At 37.4% G+C, this 21,844-nt stretch overlaps 1 protein-coding gene across 3 annotated transcripts in view; it reads left to right on the forward strand.

The window, feature by feature from the left end:
• The window catches only part of LOC139940135 (calcium-activated potassium channel subunit alpha-1-like), a 110,612-nt gene that overhangs the window by 57,579 nt on the left and 31,189 nt on the right, over positions 1-21,844 (forward strand). The window contains exons 9-12 of one of the 3 annotated variants that reach the window (XM_071936388.1): positions 14,254-14,359; positions 15,568-15,720; positions 16,733-16,888; positions 17,616-17,660. In XM_071936388.1, the coding sequence (XP_071792489.1) occupies positions 14,254-14,359; positions 15,568-15,720; positions 16,733-16,888; positions 17,616-17,660 (460 nt within the window). Of the gene's footprint in view, positions 1-14,253; positions 14,360-15,567; positions 15,721-16,732; positions 16,889-17,615; positions 17,661-19,208; positions 19,248-21,844 lie in introns of all 3 variants that reach the window. The other 2 variants (XM_071936389.1, XM_071936390.1) reach the window with 2 other exon arrangements.

Raw genomic sequence — 21,844 nt, forward strand, 5'->3', positions numbered from 1 at the left:
ACGGTTCCCTCTAAAATAACGTAGGTTTTGATAAAGAGGTATTTTCTCACTAAAATAATAAAATACTTCAGCTGAAGCCTGTTATTATGCATATGAAAGCACACAAAGTAATGCAAGAAGGGTGTAATTCTTTCAATATCCTCTTGCAAATTCGATGACCAATTGAGGCCAAATTTACGCAGGCTTGTTCTTTTATGCAAATGTTGGGATACACCAAGTAAGAAGACTGGTCTCTGACAATTACCAAAGATATCCAGTGCTTTTAACCTATATCATCACCACTCCCTTTAAAAAAAGGCGATTTGTTATCAGTTGGGAACATTCTTATTCAGATTACGAACATTTGAATCTTAATTAAGGATCCTGCAGAGCAAATAAGAGTTGTCTGAGCTGGTCGTATTTTAAGGATTTGCAGCCGTCATAGACGATGATTAAGTTTGGCTATGATATGCTGAAATAATAACATACTTTGAGAATATTTGTTTAATATTGATGGGGCCTTTAATGCCTATAGGTCTATGTGACATCCTTCTCAATTTCATTAGTGCCATTTTAAAGGTAGGATACACAACATATTCTTCCTTACCGCTCACTAAAACAAATTAATTGTTAAGTTTAATGATATGCTGTTTAGTTCCTTATGCGTATTGCGGTTTTGATCAGGTGATATAATGACATTGTTTTTAGTTTAGTTTTTAGTTTTTTGCTGGTTGTTCTTGTTGTTTTTGTGTGTTTTGGGGTGTTTTTTGCGTTGCTGTTGTAGCTGCTGTTTGTTGTTTGTTGTTGTTGTTGTTGTTTGTTCGTTGTTGTTGCCGTTGTTTGTTGTTTGTTGTATGTTGTATATTTTAGTTTTTTATTGTTGTTTGTTGTTATCGTTTTTTCGTTGTTATTTGTTGTTGTTGTTGTTGGATGGAGCAGCTGTAGTTTGACCGTGATAGATCAATTGAAGAGGCCATGCATCATGTTATAAAAACAAATCCACAATTGTTTTCATTTTTGGGAATAATTTCTTTTCATAATAATTTTTTTGTAAACAAGAGAGGGAAGGACATTGAAATTTGACATAGTAGTGAAGTCCTTTACATTATCACCCAAGAAAAGGTTTTCCCCGAACACTTTTTCCCACCCACGGTCAGCAATCATATTTTCCAATTGTACTTAATACCCAAGGATCTGCTACCCCTTTAACATATTGTGTTTACAGCTTATAATCACGATGGATGAAGTGTTATTCCAGGACGTGTCTTAAGTCCCATTCCTAAAGATGTTTCCGCTCCAATGGGGGCCATCATAAACTGAACTCCCTGTCATTAAACCTAAATTTAATCATTCACAAAAGACCATATACATATTGTATACACCTTCCCAAGGATAACGTTACCGTAACACGACCCAGCTCCCGACACTCTTGCATGGTCAATGGCGTAGACAGGCAAGCGTCAAAAGAGGGGGCAATATTATAATTAGATGCATGTGGAGAGAAGGTGGGTGGAAATTGGGGCCCCCCTCTGAAGATGGAGCGTGTGGTTTACTCAATATCCTGAAGGATGATCAGCTTTACTCTCAGATCTACTTGCTTCATGCCAGTAGGCTACCATTCCCAATTTCTCTGAAATACTGTCCAATTTGAATAACTAGCATTTAAAGACACTGGATACAATTGGTACTTGTCAAAGACCAGTCTTTTCACTTGGTGTATCTCAACATGTGCATAAAATGACAAACCTGTGAAAATTTGAGCTCAATCGGTCATCGAAGTTGCACGATAATAACGAAAGAAAAAAACACCATTGTCACACGAAGTTGTGTGCTTTCAGATGCTTGATTCCGAGACCTCAAATTCTAAATCTGAGGACTCGAAATCAAACTCGTGAAAAATTATTTCTTTCTATAAAACTACGTTACTTCAGAGGGAGCCGTTTCTCACAATGTTTTATACTATCAGCAGCTCCCCATTACCTATAGTGTCCACTGCCTTTAAAGGCACTGGACACCTTTGGTCACTCTCACTTGGTGTATCCCGACGTATGCATAAAATAACAAACTTTGAACATTTTGACTCAATTGGTCATCAAAGTTGCAAGAGAGTAATGACAGAAAAAACACCATTGTCGCAAAACTTTGTGTGTGTTTAGAAGCATAATAAAAGGCCTCAGCTGAAGTCTTAAGTTGTTTGAGTGAGAAATGATCTCTCTCTGAAAAATAACGTTACTTCGTTGAGCCATTTCTGACATTGTTTTATACTATCAACATCTCTCATTTGCTCATTACCAAGTAAGTTTTTATGATAACAAATATTTTGAGTAATTGCAAGTAGTGGCCAGTGCCTTTAAAGACCCTTACAAATCAATGTTGATCGAAATAAATGGATGCGGTGAACGCACACGAAGTCCTTCAAAATATGTGAACTATTTTTCGTATAGGAAAACGTGAAGACTGTATTGAAATTATGAATTTGTTCGCAGGTAGTTTAGACGGTTTGTGTTTATTGAACAAACAAAGTATAATATGATGTAACCCGATTAACCATATGATGTAACCATATGATGTAACCATATGATGTAACCATATGATGTAACCATATGATGTTACCCATAGATGTAACCCTATACAGAAAACAAACCACTAATATAGACTATGTCAACTATTTTCGTTAAAGGAAAACGTCAAAGACTGTATTGAAGTTGTGATTTTCTCACATGCAGTTCGGTTTGTGTTTATTCAACAAACAAACAAATAATGACATGATGTAACCCTTTTAACAAAGCACAAAGACAATAAGGTTTATGTGAAGTACTTTTCGTTGAAAAACGTTACCGTATTGAAGTTATAAAACTCACAGGTTTTTGTACGGTTTGTGTTTATTTTGAACAAATTATTATTTTTTTGTATGATGTAATTTCTCTTTAACAAACCGCTAAGCCAAGTTCTTGCGTCACAAACTTCAGGAGACTAGTTTTTGTAATTCGTCTGAACATGTGTAGCTATTGAATGATTTCGAGAAAAGAAAACACATGTGATTGTGTTTAAATCAAAGATAATCAATAAAGACAATGACTGAACATAGAAGATGATTACATGCGTGCTGCCAGGCTTTCTGCTTCTTCTTACCCATACACACTCTTGATCTGCTGAGATGTAGAACAAAGAGCCATGCAAACAGCTTTATTCCACGTATCTCTTTGGAACTCCCTGCCTGGTGCAAGTTTCCCTCCATCCTATAGACCGTGTGAATTTTGTTTACAATAAGTGTGACCTTGTGCATTCTTTGAGTATTCTGGCAGGCAAAATACTGCCAAGGGCATACGAGAAAATCCAAGAGTTATGAAAGTGCAAGCTGTACAAGTTTTGAGATGTGCCTCCTTTCATCATATCAAAAGTTGATAAGAATTAGACAGAGCAATCTCTATAAATTGTAAGATTTTATGATTTCTTCCATTGAGCTGTGTACAAATCGTGCCTGCAGGAAGTCAGCACTGAGTACTTGAGCTGTTCATGTTACGTTGCTTCTATGCTGTGTTTACATACACATAAAACGACATCTCAATGTAAACATCCTAACCCCGAAAATTTAACATCCTAACCAGCAGAAATGAATACCCCGTCTAAGAAATTAGTTTACACCCACATTCAGAGCAAAATCCCTCTTCCCAAAATGAGTTTTTAAAATCTCCGATTACTGAATGTGTTTGGTATAGACCTGGCGTTTGTTGTCACAATCACAGTTGACTGGCGCGAGGACTGAAATTACAGCCATGATCAACTCAGAAAGATACCCGGCATGTTTCGGGTTGGCAATTATAGGCAGCTACCTGACGGGCTTGAAGATGGTCGCTCAGGCAGTTGGCTGGGGGGGGGGGGGGGGGGGGTGAGGGGTGTAGGGGTTGGATTGCTCGCTGTCAATACGCAGTCTCAAATGTCATGTAGGATGGGGCATTGCGTTGGAGGACAGCCTGATTAAGGATGGGACTGCGGTGTACTTGACAAATGGTCAGGGTTTTGCCTTTCTCTCTGTTTGAAGTCTTTGGAATTGACAACCCTCTTTGTCAAGAGCTTAGTGTGACGGGAGGAGGTTGCAGGGAGGAAATGTAAAAGATGTCTAGTCGTCTTGTCAAGTTATCGAGCTTTTTTTTTTTTTTTTCTTTTTGGAAGGAAGTGTATTGTTTTAGAGGAAGTTTTGTGTGTTTCGGTTAATTACAAACTGATGCAACTTTCATTCGACTGATTCTACTTTATATGTTTTGTGTTTTACTTTAAAGTCGGCCCGTGATATTATCCGTAAATCGAATTAAATTTATGATTATTAGAGAGGTTTTAACGGTAATTCTCAGTGAGAGCAGTGTGCTCTTTTGGGTAAAACTCCACAAGTTAATGAATATAAAAATCTATATCTATAGATCGTTTGTGCCTATATTTTTTCTCTTCTTCATCGTCTCATTTCTATTTTTTCCCACCAGAAATATTATGTTAATTTATTTTCAAGCGAGCCATTTTATCGTCGGTTGAGAATAATTGACAACAATTTTGACTCTATCTTTAAGTCTAAGCTTCAAATTTTATTTTTAGTCAAGCAAAACCCTTACTGACAGATGAGGTATATTCTTTAAGTTGTTTTTTAATCACATTATCAAAAAGTGCATTAAGAAATGAAATTTGAAAAGCGTTAAGGCCCCACACTCGACGTCTGCTACACTCGCATCTGTCACAAGTGTTACTAAAGATTATTGGAGACGCTCCTGGCGTGACGTCATGACTTCTTGTGATGAGTTGCTGTCAGGATGATAATCAAACGCCACAAAATTGATGGAGAAGCTCGATCGGAATTAAAGGTGACGTTAAAGGGGCTTTGCATTTTTGATGTCATACACATGCATAAAATTAATCTGTGAATTTCATCGATGCTAGTCTTTCGGTTGTCAGTTGTTTAAGTGTTGCTGTTTTGGGTGTTTTATTTTGGTTTGTTTGGAGGCTTATTTGTTTGTTTTAATAATATTACGAGGTGTGGACCTGAAACCAAAACTTGGAACACTATGTGGACATGTTATGTTAAACACGTCCACACTTTCACACAGTGTTGAAGAATATGATTTTCCTTAAAGTGGACACAACCAAGGAAAATCCACACAGTGGCTGCAACACAGAGCTGTACGTTTGTTTGTTCGGAGTTGCTTCTTTGTTGGTGGTTTTTTGCGGTTTTAAAGTGGAGAGATGTTCTTTGATGTGTAACTATTTCTGTGACGTCACTCTAATCATAGAAGTGTAGACTATTTTCAAGAATCTATCCACTAATCTACACCTGCTCGCCCGTTCTCCTTAACATAACTAAATATGTGTTTTCAAGCAGTTTTCTCGCAAAGACAGCATTTTTTTTGTTTTTTTATTTTTTAAGACAAACACAATGTTTCAACCAAGTATTTGCCTGATTCATAGCTTTGTTGAGCTAGATAGAGTTTCGTTTCTGGAATGAAGGAATAATGATGTCATTTAAACAAGGTAATCGACATGGTTATACCAATTACTCCGAGACTCAGACCAATTTATCTAATTCGGAGCTAGGACGCCCCCTGGGGGAGGCAGTAATTATCCACTTATTGGGTTTTGTTTTTTAACTCACGGAAACTGGAAAACAAAACAGAGATAAACATGGACCAATGGAGGTAGGGACAAACACACTGAATTGGTTGGGGATATCTTGAATGGGGAAATTTGTGTATTTGCTTGACAAATGCATCGTGGAGTTTGTGTTTATTATTTTGTTTATTTCAGACAAGCTGATAAAATGCGTATGAAAACGTACAATAAGAAATTAGTACAACTACTGAAAATCGCACCGCAGTAGAACAAAACAAATGCAGCGAGAGGATTTCTTATTTATTATTCGTCTGTTTCCATTACTTTACTTTCCGTCGTATATCTATATAGCAAAGCAATGAATAGTCATCTATTTATACCCCAGTCGACCGAAGAAGTGATTTGTTTTCCCTTTTTCAATTATTTTTTTTCTCAACTTCGAACACTATGCATGTCGCAGTGACACACATCACAGTTTTCGATATTTTCCTGTGCCTACTACATTTGTGCGAAATGGAAATCAATGCTCTTCATCGTGATGAAACAACAGCACTGTTTTGATCTAGATAGAAAGACAAAAAAAAACTATTACCCTCTCTCTTTTGAAAACAAAATCACGAATATAACATTGAATTCAGACACACATTTATTTCAATCTTTCAGAAGTAAACAGCCCTGTATTTGAAAGAAATTACTGTAAGTGGTGGAGTTTCCCCTTTTTTGTTTGAAAAACAAAACTTGAATTTTAAATTGAATTCAAACACACACACTTGTCCACTACTCTTTCAGAAGTAATTTACGAGGTTAAACAAATATTTCAAAAGCAATTTCAAGCATTAAAGTGCAATGGCTCCACGCGAAACCTTTTTCTAAATTGATTCTCCTATATTTCTACTAATGGCCATTTTGGACATGGTAATTAACTCTCTGTCACTTCATCACTAAATGTCATGCCATCAGTTAAATGGTGCTACCTTAAAAAACAGAGCTAGATTTTGCCCTAGCTAATAAACAAGTAGTGTCTTTTGCACTCACTGTTTCACATCTCACTTCAGAATCACGATGGCAACAAACCACTGCTGCCTCGACCATTTGTCGGTCCATTTATCAAAAATCTACCGTATGTCGACATGGATATATATTGCCTCCACATTAAAGGCACTGGACACTAATGGTAATTGTAATTACTCAAAATAATTATTAGCATAAAAACCGAGCAACAGAGAGCTGTTGATAGTATAAAACATTGTGAGAAACGGATCCCTCTGAAGTAACGTACTTTTTGAGAAAGATGTAATTTATCACTGAATTATTAAAAGAATTCGGACCTGAAGTATTTTAGGCATCTTAAAAGCACACAAGAGTGTTTTTTCTGTCATTATTCTCCCTTGCAAATTCGATGACCAAATTGAGCCAAATTTTTCACAGGTTTGATATTTGTGCATATGCTGGGATTCACCAAAGGAAAATACTGGTCTTTAACAATTACTAAACGTGTCCAGTGCCTTTAAGATCAGAAAACATACAGGCCTGGCGGATTAATGGAAACAAATTCCCCGTTATGCTCAATAAAACAAAGAAAATGCGTACATTTAGCTGGTCGGTTGTCTGTGACCAACAACACTTGGGGGAAATGCGGCACTGCCAGGCAAAGATATAAAACCCAGCTTCAGTGGTGATTACTGTTCCTGTACTTTGAGTTGAAACATTAAAGAAATCCCCAACGGGGTTTTGTTGCCATGCCAGTAAAAGACATAATTTGCTTCAGACAATTTTGTTTAATGCACTATTTAAAAAAGAAAATCAATGGTAATAGCTTTAGGCTTGGCTTCGCTCCCGGTTTACTAAACATACGTGTTATTGTTCGTATGCGCCATACTGTGTTATGGGCAGGGCTCGATTTCATAGAGCTGCTTAAGCACAACAACTAGCTAAGCACTCTCGATTTATGCTTACCACAATAAGGTTACCAGCCAAAGTACCATGTCTCATATACAATTTGTGGTTGGTATCCTGCTTAAATTTGCTTAGCAGAAATGTGTTAAGCATAATTCTCTGCTTAAGCAGCTCTATGAAATTGGTCACATGAAGCATGTTGTTTGTTGTATAAGTTTTTTGTGGTAATGTTATCATGTGGACATGCAGCTTTCGAAAGCTTGATTCCTGTCCATGTTATCTTTTTGTATACGGCAAGACAGGTCATCGATTTACAGTATAAATCTCTCTTGTAAAAATTCGGCCGACACGACAGCGCGCAGTGGAGCGAGCGGAGTGAACGCAAGTTTCCACCGTCCGTATAAATCATACATGATCAGGTCTCGACTGTATGTGTGGATGTTGCCTCTCTTGACATTCATGTTTGCTTGGCCTTGGAGTCTCGGCGGGGTTTAAGACTGGCTTACCCGCATCCCTCAAGACTCAATTCGTCTTCAGTCATGATGTTTACTCTGTCAAATTACAGGAGGTGGAATAGGGAACCGTTAGAAGAGAAGTGCAAAGTCTCCCGTGCCCTATGGCTTTTTCTATGATGCATTGGGGCAACGGTTGAGTTTTGTTTTGGTTTTCCTTTTTTTTCTGTGATGATGTTTTGGATGGGTTTTTAATTACAATGCGAGGCTGTTGAACTGGAGAGTGTTGGAGAAGTGATTTAAAGAGGTGTTCAGTCCATTTTGAGGGAACTCGATTTGTGTATAAAGTATCTGGTTTATCCTTTCATCAACCAATACAACGTTCATTTGTTTGTTGATTTTTTCATCCATACAAATTGCAATAAGAACCTTAATAAGTGCTCTGTTCGGTTTGTATCACGGCTTGACAATCGGTTTGTCTCGTGACACATCTCACCGTGTCTTCAAATTCATCTTGCTGTACATCTTAAAGACTTGGTTATCCATCTCACCAAGACGGTACTCCTTTCCCACTGCATCAAGGCTAAAATCTCCTCCTTTACATCTCCCTGTCCTCCACCATCTCTCTGCCGCTCATTCCTTCTTAAAGGCACTGGACATGTTTGGTAAAAAAACATTCAAAACAGTTACTTGGTAATGAAGAATTGAGAGCTGTTGATAGTATAAAACATTGTGAGAGACGGCACTCTCTGAAATAACGTAGTTTTTGAGAAAGAGGTAAACTCTCACTCAAATACTAAAGACTTCTAAGGGTCGTGGGTTCGAATCCAACCCGAGTAATTATACCTATGTATTTTTTTCCACTGAATTCGGGAAAGTACCGAGTATACAGTGCTAACACACATCGGTGTACATGTATGGGTAAAAACCAAAATAAAGACTTCAGTTGAATGAAGTCTTGTAGACCTATTAGGCATCTGTAAGGACTCAAAGTACTGCAGAAGGTTTTTTTCTTTCATTATTCTCTTGCAAATTCGATGACCAACATTGATTCCAAATTTTAACAGATTTTATATATTTTTATAGATAATGTTAAAATACACCAAGTGAGAATACTGGTCTTTGACAATTACCAGGTGTCCAGTGCCTTTAAAAACAGTGGACACTATTGGTACTTACTCAAAACAACTGTTAGCATAAAACCTTACTTGGTAACGAGACATGGGGGGAGAGGTTGGTAGTATAAAACATTGTGAAAAACGGCTCCTTCTGTTCTGAAGTGGAGTAGTTTTTCGAGAAAGAAGTAATTTTCCACGAATTTGATTTCGATACCTCAGATTTAGAATTTGAAGTCTCGAAATCAACCATCTAAACGCACACAAACTTCGTGTGACAAAGGTGTTTTCCTTCATTATCATCTTGCAACTTCGATGACCCATTGAGTTCAAATTTCCACAGGTTTGTTATTTTATGCATACGTTGAGATACACCAAGTGAGAAGACTGGTCTTTGACAATTACCAATAGTGTCTATAGCGCCTTTAACCAAACCCTTTTTCCACAGACGATGTTTATTCAAAGCTTTTTTTCTCTACCGATAATGACGTCTCGTTTGTACATTCTCCCTTCTTCTTTTTTAATTATCTCTTTCTCCCATGGCAGTTTTTTTTTTTTATATCTGTTGTCTGTATTGATGTCCCCCTTGTTGACATATCTTTCCCCTCTATCGTTTTCCCCCCATGACAATTTCCCCAAGGTTGTCGTCTTACAAACTCTATGCCCTACTCGTCTAATATCTATTTTATGCTTCTTTATTTTGGAATTTCATTAAATGCATTTTGTCCACTTCCTTTTTTGTTGTCCTCGAGTCTTCTTTTTTAAACACGTGTGCCTGTTCCTTTGCGGCTCATTTCATGATAGTCTGAGATATTTCTGTCTTCTATGCTTCTTGTATAGCGTACTTGTTTAGTTCAATTCAATTATATTACACGGCGTAATTTGTAATTAAGTGGTGAGTCAGACATTATTCTAGACACATTTGTTTCTTCTAAATTTTCATAGTAAAAGCGTTTTTTTTTGTTTTTTGGTTTTTTTTAAGTTTTTTTTTACCCATACACCATAACGTTTCCTGTTTTGGGTTTTTTTTTTTACCATTGTACTCGTGTCTGTAATTCAGCACTGCACTAGGAAACACCAAAGCAAAGATCATGATGTTTGCGTGGGGTTTATAAATGTCAAGTTTCATGATTCATGTGATTTTTCCTATGAACATTCGGCGAGTGGTTCGAGCTGTTAATAAATCATTGTCAAAATGCAGACGAAATGTATAAAGCAGTACACGTTGATAATAGTAGACAAATACTAAATTATTTGTAGAATAGTTTAGGAAGTTATAATGGTTGAACTGCTGTAGGTCTATTGCCTTTTGATTGAGCACTTAGGGTTACATCAATATGATACATTTATTTCGAGGTTGCCATAAAGTACACGTGTACATCATTAAGATACATGATGACAATATGAAGGCGAACCAGAAGTGAACACTAACAGTTCAAATGGAAAATGGCTAATTAATCACAACACATGACAACATTTAGGTAAGCAAAAACAACTGTTCTGGTACCTTTATAATGGGCAGATACTACAACAAACAAACAAAAGACTAAATATCGGTATAAACATCGTAGGAACTAAGTCAAAACATAATCTAGAAATGTGTCTGCCTCTACAAAATGGCGAGCCGTATGTTCTGCTGGCTGTAAATTTATGGTTTTTTTTTTAAATTCACATCCCATTAATCACAACACACTAGACTAGTGCAGTGAACAAAAAAAATATTTGTAATTTCAGATCCCTCCTTGCCATTAAAAAGATACGCAAAATAGTGTAAATAATTATATTTATGAGTGCGCCCTCATTGTTTAACTTCTAAAAAGTTTACTTTTAGGATTATCATGTGACAATCACCCTCTTTTTCCATCCGTCTTGAAAGAGCACATACTATTTTGGTTGGTAATTCTCTCTAATTTTATAGGGAGCATGGCTCTGGCCGTGCTCCCAAAAAAACATTTATCTGGGATGGATAAGTTCATATAGATATCTGTGAGTATTGTTTTATGTTTAATCCCTCATTTATACCTGAAATCTGTGATTTGTAGCTCACTATTTTAATCATTTTTATGTGTGTGAGTATTGCCAGGCAGCACCATCACACGTGCGTCCGCTAGCGCCTCCTCTGTTGTGTGCTGACCTTTTTGTGAACTTTTACTCTGCATTTGTGTAATGTTAGGCTACATGTTTTGTATACTGTAGTGTTGTAACTGTTTGTGTTGGTTGCTATGGGTTACCATTTAACCTATGCAGGAGAAGTTTATTTGATATATTTTAAAGCTGTCATTGATTGGCATTCATTATTATTTGATTGTATTTTGGCAAATGCTCGTCCTTTATTAATTTAATAGTTAGAGGACCGGCCGGGTTCTGGTTCTGGTGGATTACTGCACAATCTCCACATATCGGGATGTACATGTGCAGGTGACTGAGCAGCATAGATTTACATGAAGTAAGCCCCCCTGATGACGTTACCCATATCCATAGCTTGAAGTTTACTCTTAAAAATACTATTAGTTGGTGCGTCGCGAATACCCTGTGGTAGTTTGTTCCATTCTGCAAAGGAGGAAGGAGAATTTGTAACAGTCTTTGTTTGCAGAAGGCTTGATGAAGGCAGTTGCAGCCTGTTGTCTAGTTCCAACCCTTCCCGTGTGCGATTTGGTCTGGTATGAATCAGTGTCTATATATATGGCAATAAGCTTGTGAACGGATTTGTAAAGGAGTGACAAGCGTTGGATGGCCCGCCGGTGTTCAAGTTGTTCCCAGTCGAGACGCTATCTTTTCTATTGTTATTGTTAAGGACGAATCTGGCAGATCGCCGTTGAACCCCTTCCAACTGATTTTTGTAGGTTTTTTGGTGAGGATCCCATATTGCTGAGCGTGTCTGTACATACAAGATGTACACACACACACACACACACATATATAAATATGTCTTGACTAAGTGTACTTACTGTACGCCTTATACTTCAGCATTGAACAACACCCTTTTCATTCATGATATCTAAATATGAATATTTGATTATATTTCTTTCATAGCAGCGAGTTTTGAATTACCGATGCCTTTCCACAAACCTACCATAGGGGATTCTCATATTCCATTAAACATTCAAAATAAAAATGATGATTCCACCCGGATCCCCGAGTGGATGACGTCAGAGCCCCTTTGTCCCTAGGACGGCAAGGGACGGATCCGGTCCCTGAGCTGTTTTAAACTTGAGCCGTTGTGGCAAATCTCCAATCTATTCATACCATTGACAAGGCACTTCGAGCACTTAAAGGGGATGTCCAACATTGGATGGCAAGAAAAATATCAAATAACCAACTGTCATTTAGTTGATTACTCTTATGAATTAAGCAAGCAACATTATTATTTCATCCTGGGCCCAGCTGCTTTACGCAGAAAGTATTACTTTACTTTTCCTTGCTAAGCAGCAGTTGATCATTGTGAATAGGAAATCAGCAAGTAACAGTTTTATCCTGGGCCCATGTTCATAGAGAAAATAATAACTTAACAATTCCTTGTTTAATAGCATGAAATGAGCAAGACACCGGTCACAATGGTACATGCACAAATTGTTTTGGCTGGTATTCTTCTGGGCCCCAATTTACATAGAGCTCTGAAGCAGAATACTTAACAAGTCCTTGCTTAGCAGAAAATATGAGCAGGATACCGGTCACAATTGTGACAATAGTGTTTTTGCTTGTAACCTTATTCTGGTAAGCATAACTGTTTAGTGCTAAGATAACTCCTTACGAAGCGCCATCTTGTTCCTGATGTTTTACACGGAATTCACTCTTATAAAGATGATTTGAAAAGCTTTCAGTTCAATTTCCGGTTTCATTCTAAAAATAAGCTTTTCAAATTGCAAACCATCAAATACAGGTCGAGTAATACTGCAAGTTGAACCCTTCTTTAAAGCAGATGCTCTCCTCTCATTCTCTATAAAGTTGGAGCATCCCCGGCAGAATTAACCATATTAGCCAATCTCAAGGCCTTCCATTTCTGCTTCTCTATAATGCCCTAGTCTCATTCACTGTGCACGCTTCTAGCCCCTAATCTTATTACAGATCTTTTTGTCTGTTTTTGGCTGCTGTTTTTCTCCAACTCGCTGGCTTTTGCTCTGTTCTTTCTCTTCCTGGGAGAAAGGAGGTTTCTTTTCTTTTCTTTTTTCTCCTTAACATAACTGTTTGTTGTTACATGCAGTCTTTTATATAGTGTTTGGTAATTTCTTCGCCCAATGCATCTAAGACAACCAGGTTAACGCTTTAATGAAATTATAGTGGGGATTTTTTCTCAGTCAATAACATTTTATTCTTCTCTTCCTTTCCTTAAAGACAAGGAACACTATTAGTAATTGTCAAAGACCAGTCTTCTCACTTGATGTATCTCAACATATGCATAAAATAACAAACCTTTACAGATAACTTTAAAGGAGGATGTAATTTACTTAAAATTTCACGTCGCAAGGGCCCGAAATAATCATCTGAAACTACAGAATAGCGTTGCGATGTTGGCATTAAATACAAAACCAATACAATGTTAACACCTGTTTTAAAGATCATGAACACTAAAATTGTTCGTTGATTGTTTCATTGTTATAACTTGTGTTTTTGTCGAATACGTGACTGCATTGATTGATTTGGACAATAGAAAAAGCCTGAAGTATTTCTCAGATTCAAATGTTTTAGTGAGAAACTACCTCTTTAAAAAAAAAAAAAACTTAGTTACTTCAGAGGGAGCCGTTTCTCACAACAGTTTCTACCAATTTTACCAAGTCAGCTTTTATTATAATATCTATTGTGAGTAATTACCAAATGTGTCTTGTGATTTTAAGGGTTAATGTATGGGTTTGAATCCCGGTCGTGACACTTGTGTCCTTGAGCAAGATACTTTACTATAATTGCTTCTCTTCACCCAGGGGTATAAATGAGTACTTGTGAGGGTATAGGTTGATATTGTGAATGAAAAAGCATTTGGAGCGCTATTAACTGTTGCCCAGGTTGTATACTCCCAAGGGAGCTGAGAAACATTAAAAAAGGGATGTTATTGGCCCTATGACCAGGGCACTAATGTTAAGCGCATTGATACGGTTATTGTGAAATGCGCTTTATATGAATTGTTATTATTGTAAAAAAATAAAAATAAAAACTCAAATTTCCATCAATCAACGTGACACTTTAATTCCTGACCTGGTTTGTCTCTATCTGTTTTTCCTCCTCAGGGCCGACCCAGACCTGGAATTACAGGCTTTATTCAGACGTCATTTCACCAAGCTCAGGTATTTCCAGGGATCTGTCTTCAACCCAGCAGATTTACAGCGAGTCAAGGTAAAGTAAAGTGTCTTCAATTCGTCAAAAATGTCACAATGCACATTATGTTAAAGACACTGGACACTATTGGTAATTGTCAAAGACCAGTCTTTTCACTTGGTGTATCTCAACATATGCATAAATGAACAAACCTGTGAAAATTTTAGCTCAATCGGTCGTCGAAGTTGCGAGATAATAATGAAAGAAAAAACACCCTTGTCACCATAGTTGTGTGCTTTCAGATGCTTGATTTCGAGACCTCAAATTCTAAATCTGAGGTCTCGAAATCAAATTTACTTCTTTCTCAAAAACTTCAGAAATTTGGTTAGTAGTGCTGTTTTTATCAAGCTGAAACATTTCATGCTAAGCAAAGTTTTGTGCTTAGCAGCTCTATGAAATTGGGCCCAGGTTCAGTTCAGTCATTCTGATGGACCTAATGCATTGACGTCACACATGTACATCCGCCATCATTATAAGTGCTTTTCACACTACAACAATTTAACAGGGAACCCTTGCTTAATTTTAGCATGGTTGTGAAATGTAGCTATGTTGTATGACAGGATTTTGCAAAAGAGCCTGGACAGTATAAGACCAATTGCTTTCCTTTCACATGAGGTACATTTTGTAAAATTTTACAACCCTGCTACAATTTAGCAAGGGACCCTTGCTAAATTGCTCTGGTGTGAAAGGGGGTAAACCGATGATGAACAATGGAAATGTACTGACTTGGAACAACACTGATGTCAATGAATAGACATTTAACTCATCCACTGGTTTTCTGAAAACCGTCTCACTCTGTCCTTAAAGCCATTGGACCCTTTCGGTAAACAGTATTGTCCAAGTCCCACACTTCGTGTATCACAACTTACTTATAAAATAACAATCCTGTGGAAATTTAGGCTCAATCGGACATCAGAGTCGGGAGAAAATAACGGGAAAACCCACTCCTGTTTTCGCGCGTTTCGCCGTGTCATGACATGTGTTTATATAACAAATCCGTAATTCTCGTTAACGAGAATTTATATTGTTTTACCGTTTTCTCAAAAAGTAAAGCATTTCATGGACTAATATTTCAAGAGAAGTCTTTCACCATTACCTTCTGTAAACCCTGTAAATTATTTGTAAATCTGTGTACTTTTTTTTTTTTTCTGTACTGAAAGGGTCCAATGGCTTTAAATAGAACAAATTGTTTGACATTTTTACTTTAATATTCTTGTGTTTTACAGTTAAATGAATCGGATGCCTGCCTCATTCTTTGCAATAAATACTGCCCTCAACCGGACAGTGAAGATTCGGGCCAAATCATGCGTGTTATCTCCATCAAGAATTTCAACCCAGAGATGAGAGTGATTGTTCAATTAATCCAAGACCATAGTAAGGTGAGTCTCCAATGTTAAACTTCCACCATCATCGGGTAATTATTCACAGAAAAATCATTTAAGAATGTGGGACTTTTGGTACGCTATGTGGTAGCAGACTTACTAGGTAAATCAACTTATTACAAAGAGTCATTGTGTATATAAAAAAAAATTAAAATAAAATAAATAAAGTAAAGCTATTGTTCTTGGTACATGTGCGTGATCACAGAACTACGTGAACAATGGATATTTACCTTGTAAGTCTGCTGCCATCTTGTGTTCCAAGGTCTCAAAATCACCAGAGTTGCTATCACATTATTTTCGTGTTGTTTAGACGATGATAAGTTGCATTTTGATAGAGTGCTTTCAGGTTATGATAAAAAGGGCAAACAAATCGAAGAAAAACTCGCTGAAATTAAAACTTTTCAATCAGAAGAGTTTTTAAAAACACAAGCAGCAGCAAGGGTTTTTTCACGCAGGCAGAGGTGTGCAAAACATAGTTTCCAATCAAATCTGAAATGGTGATCAACCAAGCTTTTATAATTGGCACAGGTCAAAAAATTCAACACCTACATGTATTGACTTATATACAAGTCTCCAGTAGAGGATCAACATTTGCTGGATTTCGATCCTTGCAAATGGGTTTTCTGGGCCTTGAAAGTCCTTCAATTTAGAGTTGTTTCTATAGTGGTCGAACCCTGCCAGACCTGACAGTACATTTGCATTTCATATTAAAAGTTTCCTAAAAGGCATTGGCTTAAACACACAATTTCACATTGGGGGGGGGGGGGGGGGGGGGGGGCGGCGAACGTTGAGCAAAAACATACGTGGACTTCCGAGGACTGGTTTCGATGCAAGCCCATTTCAGCCTCTCTCAGGATAGCCACTATTGAAAGGGGAAAACTGGTTCAGAAACTTCAATTGTCTTGACGAATGTTTCCAGTTTTACCATTCTAAGCTTTGGCACACGTGTATTTTAAATTTCAATCTGATGTGTCTTTATTCAACCTCTTTGCTCCTCCTCCTACCCAAGACACATCTGCTGAACATCCCAAGCTGGAACCAGACCTACGGGGACGACGTTATTTGCATCGCTGCATTGAAACTTGGCTTCATGGCCCAGACGTGTCTTGCCCCTGGGTTCTCAACGATGATGGCCAATCTATTTGCAATGCGTTCAAGCTCAGAGGTAAGTGCAATTAGCTTTATCACAGCTAATAAGCAATAAGCACATAACTCCAGCTAAGTAAAACATGCTTAAGTATCCAGTGATGTGTATTGTTCCAGTCAATTGATTGCTAAGAAGAGGAACTCGTTATGCTTGTTTATCAACCGAGTGTTTGAATATTTGGAGTAGTAGTCTGTGCAAAGAGCACCAAGTTTTAGGATAATGTGCTATCGAAAAAAAACCCATTAATATCCCAAACGCTTGATAAATCAAAGTGAACGTAATATCAGAAAATAAATAAAGCAAATACAAATTCGCAATGTTGGAACTAGTAGACTTATCTTTAAAGCAGCCTGAGCATCATTCTAAACATGCATCTGACATAAAATGGTTTTACAACCCTCAAACCAACCTGATAGGGGATGAAGTTGTGTCCTAAAATCATTGTTCTAAATTCAAGTCTCAATTTGACAACAATTCAAACATAAATTCCCCCAAGGGATGACTTGAACATAAAACTTGCTCAGTCACATTAAAGTCGATGGAATCATTGGTGTCAGTGGCGTTGAGAATAAGGTAAAATTAGTAAACACGGAATCAATGTTTTCTTTGGAAAGTACAGAAGCATTACTTGCGATTCAGCTGGATGGTTGTGTTTGAAACAATGCAAAAGAAATGTTATAATAATACACCGGCCTCTTGGAAGTAAAGAAATCGGTTATGAAAATTTGACATTTTTCTACTTCAGATTAAAAAGAAAGATGGCCCAAACGAACATGGCCCGGAGGATGAGGTATTGAGTATATGCAAATCAGCATTATTAATTTATGCACATTCTATTTTTTCTATAGAGCCTGGTTTGGTTTTCAAGGTGCTGCAATTATAGTTCATAGATTGAAAATTTGGCTCAAATAAAACATGAAATGGAAGGAATATTCCCGACGTTTACCTGAAATATGCCTTGTTCCAATAAAGTGCACTCTAAATGCTTCCGGTTCAGTATTGACCCGATTTCGACCCGTGACGCTTGGTGGCAGCAAATTTAGCTGGTGAATCCATTGCTCTCAGAAAAGTGCACATGCTCAGACCCACGTAAACAATGGACATTTACTTGGTAAGTCTGCTGCCACCTAGCATTCCAAAGTATCCCATTGGGACGCCATGATTGACTCTTCGAATATTTTACAGAAAACATTTCAGAGCGTTTCATGTTTTATTACGGGTTATAAACTCAGTCTTCTCTCCCATTTAGATTTTCAAGCTTTTGAATTCATCTTTGCTCTACTCAATTTCTGCACAATCTTTCTTCGTTATATACAATTCATTTTGTGACTTCTTTATCGGTTTGTGGGTCTAGTCAGTGCTCTAACAACTGTTATAATTTGCCTTTAATTGTGATTTTACATTAAATGTGTGTATTCGGCAGTGTGTGCATGTTTCTATGGAAATTCTCTTAGGGGATGCAATCTTTAGACGGATCCATTGTCTGGTCATTTCGTGGCACGGGTTGTTCCATTATAACATGGGGGAAATGACTGGCTTTTAAACAAATCTCATAAATCCAAGAAACGATTTGAGATTAATCCAAACACAGACTGCATTCTAAACCTGTCAGTATCTGGTAACCCTTTTCCAAGCGAAGGGCCGATCAGTAGGCTGAACAAACATTTGTCCCGTGTTGGGTAAGACTTTCTCTCTCTTCTCTGAAACTGACTCTCGAAACACTGCTTTGGGGATAAGTGTAATTCGTCGTGTTCTGAGTGAGGACACTCAGAGGAATCAGGGGTTTGGGTTACTTAAAGGAACACGTTGCGTTGGATCGGTCGAGTTGGTCTCTGAAAAGCTTTTGAAACCGTTTGTTATGAAATGCATATGGTTAGAAAGATATTTTGAAAGTAGAATATAATGATCCACACATTGTATCACTTGAAATTCAAAGGTTTTCCTTTTGCGCCGCAAACTAACACGGAGTCCAAATTTTGACTCCACAAAATGGCCGACCGTGTTTCTTCATGACGTCAAGGAAAACCGTTTTATGGAGTCCAAATTTTGACTCCACAAAATGGCCGACCGTGTTTCTTCATGACGTTAAGAAAAAACGTGCAATTTTGAGGCGTGTTTGTGTGGATCATTATATTCTTCTGTTTAATTATCTATCTAACCATTGTATTCCTTAACAAACGGTTTCAAAAGCTTTTCAAAGACCAACTCGACCGATCCAAGGCAACGTGCTCCTTTAATTAACCTGTTTCTCCAGTATCACGTCTCGTATAGTTTATCTTTACCAACTATCCTCTGATGCATGCTGATCTTGTTTTCTACGTCATGTCTATAACTTCAGATCGGTCGATTTTTTAAATCAAAGCGTTTGCCACGTAAGGTAAGAGCGAACCCTTTTTTTTTTTTTTTTTTCAAGTTCATAATTATTCTCCGGTGACTCATTTCAGACATCCATGGTGATCAAACCATGTTTATTATTACACAATTCAAATATCAAAATTACATTTTTTTTCCCCCATATTTTTAACACATAAACCCCTGCCCGTGAGCAATGTTGTGGAAATTTGGTTGGCTGTTGAGTTTCAGCTATCAGTGGGATATTTTAAAAGAAAATTAAATATATTTTTCGATTACTTTTTTTTTTTTGGGGGGGGGGGAGTGTAATAAAATCCGGGCTTTGGCAATAAATGATTATATTGATATTTATCTTTGAACTTTTAATTGGGACAGCCTCAATGGCATAATATTTAGGTCAACGTTTGAAATAGTCGAACTTTAAAACATGAAAAAAAATTACACATGCAAATGAAGAAGAACCACATCGAATAGATTGAGTAGATCATCGGCATTATTTTGGGTGTTTTCATCCTGAGGCAAAGCACTTGGGTGGGGGTATATTGCAGTCCCCCAAATTTTCACAACAGTAAGCTTGTTTAAAAAATCATGTATCTATCATCATCCTACGTCACTGATGATTAACATGATCCATTCCACATAAAACTGAAAAAATTAAGATCATTAGTTTTAACAAAGATCAAGAGTAATTTGCGGAAACCCTGTGTATACGCTTGGAATAAAATTAAAACGTGTTTACGCAATCAGTGTTAGGTAAAACAATGGTGACTCTTTTCGAGTATTTAATTTTAGAAAACTTGAAATAATTGTTATGATGCTGCTTCTTCTAAGACAGGTTGTAAATCATTCAATACTGCAGGCCTATACCCCGGGCTGTATTTTCAATTAGAGAAAGTACATCTCTGGCTTTCACATAGACTCGTAAAGACACGTATGACTTTCACCCGCGATCAACAAGGATGTGCTCTGTGTAAAGAATTTATAAACGAGTTCTTTCTCCATTTTATTTTCCTTTCCCTTTTTTCCCCTCTTTTTTGTTGTTGTTGATGGACAGCCCACAGCTGCAAGTTGAGAGTTTTTAAAAATCTATAAAGGTACAGAGTACAAAGTTAAACATTTGGGGGAAATAAATCCACACTTTATCAACTTGTACATATATGCAAGTCATTAAGTGTTTTTCATAGCAAACGACCCGCGTTGGGGGGGGGGGGGGAAGGGGTACAACTGCCCTCCCAAAACAGTGGGGAAAACTCAGGCACGTAACACTGTAAAAAGAAAAAAAGCTGGGCAAAGGCAACAAATACTCTTCACCCTGTGGTGAAGTTCAGGGCATATGAAGCCCGCCTGCCATCCCTGTGACATGGATGTTGTACTTGTAGGCATAAGTAATACCCACATATTGTTGCACCTTACCTTTTGTTTTCAAAAACTACTTAGTTTTGGTTTTAAACCAAACAACGGTTGAACACGCCAAGTGAACACTTTTTTGTTCAAAATAGTCACAAGATTTTTAAAATAAAACTATGCGATGCCAAAGTGACGTTAGCTGAGTGATGTTTCCCTCCTTTTATTCAGGCATTTTGGTTAGGTTTTTTTTGTGCTGGTTATGCAATGTGGGTGCTGTACCTAGATTTTTCCAAGTCCTACTTTTGTTTAAGACTCACATCACAGTTTTAGAGCATTTCGGGAACTGCACTTCGTGTTCCGAGTGCTACATGTGTGCCTTCATTGTTTAAGGAACTCTGCTTTTTCTTCTGGATAAAACTGTAACTCTTGCCATTTTGATTGATTTCTGGTACTATTTGGTCTTTTAACAAGTGTTCCTTTTCCATACTCATATGTTTCCTTAATGCAGTCGCAACGCTCTTCCATCAGTTAAACATGCCACTCATTACAGTCGTAATGCTATTCCATCAGTTAAACACTCCACATCAACACCTCGACCCCATTTCCTCTTTTTCACAACAGTGCACAGTTTCATTATTCATGTCAAACAGATTTTGGGATCGAGGAGCAAGATTTAGAGGTTGTAAAAAGAGGCCCCGGTAAAAAAAAAAACCATCCGGGAATAATGATGCGATTAACCTATTTTAAATCCATGCAACGGGGCAGACAAAGTCCTCCCTCGTGTTAAGATGCAGTGGACATCTTAATTCACCCATCCCAACTTGCTCAGATCAAGTAACAGGGAACTGGAGATTCGAATTGTAAATGCACACAGCCACAATCAAGGGTATCTTTGTATACAAATACACCAAATGAACAACGTAACAAACTTGAGTAACTCTTTGCAGATATTGTATTTGACAAACTAAATCTGTTTGCACTCATCATTGGCACAGAGATTGTTATATTGATATATAAATGGCATTGTGATAACTACTACAAAGGTATATTCATTCCAAATTACGTCAACAGATACACACTGTATGGGATAGCACCAATATTCCTTTTCCTAAAGAAATCGGATTTGCCTTGGGCTCCACAACAAGGCCAGAAATCGTGACATAACCCGGAGTGGTTTTCAAACAGTTGTTCATGAAATGGACATGAACAACAGATATCCCTGATTGTGGCTGTTCACAAATGCTTCTTATGAGGAGCACTTTCCTTGTTGTAGTT

This window comes from Asterias amurensis, chromosome 7 (genome assembly GCF_032118995.1).
Source record: "Asterias amurensis chromosome 7, ASM3211899v1".
NCBI lineage: Eukaryota > Metazoa > Echinodermata > Asteroidea > Forcipulatida > Asteriidae > Asterias > Asterias amurensis.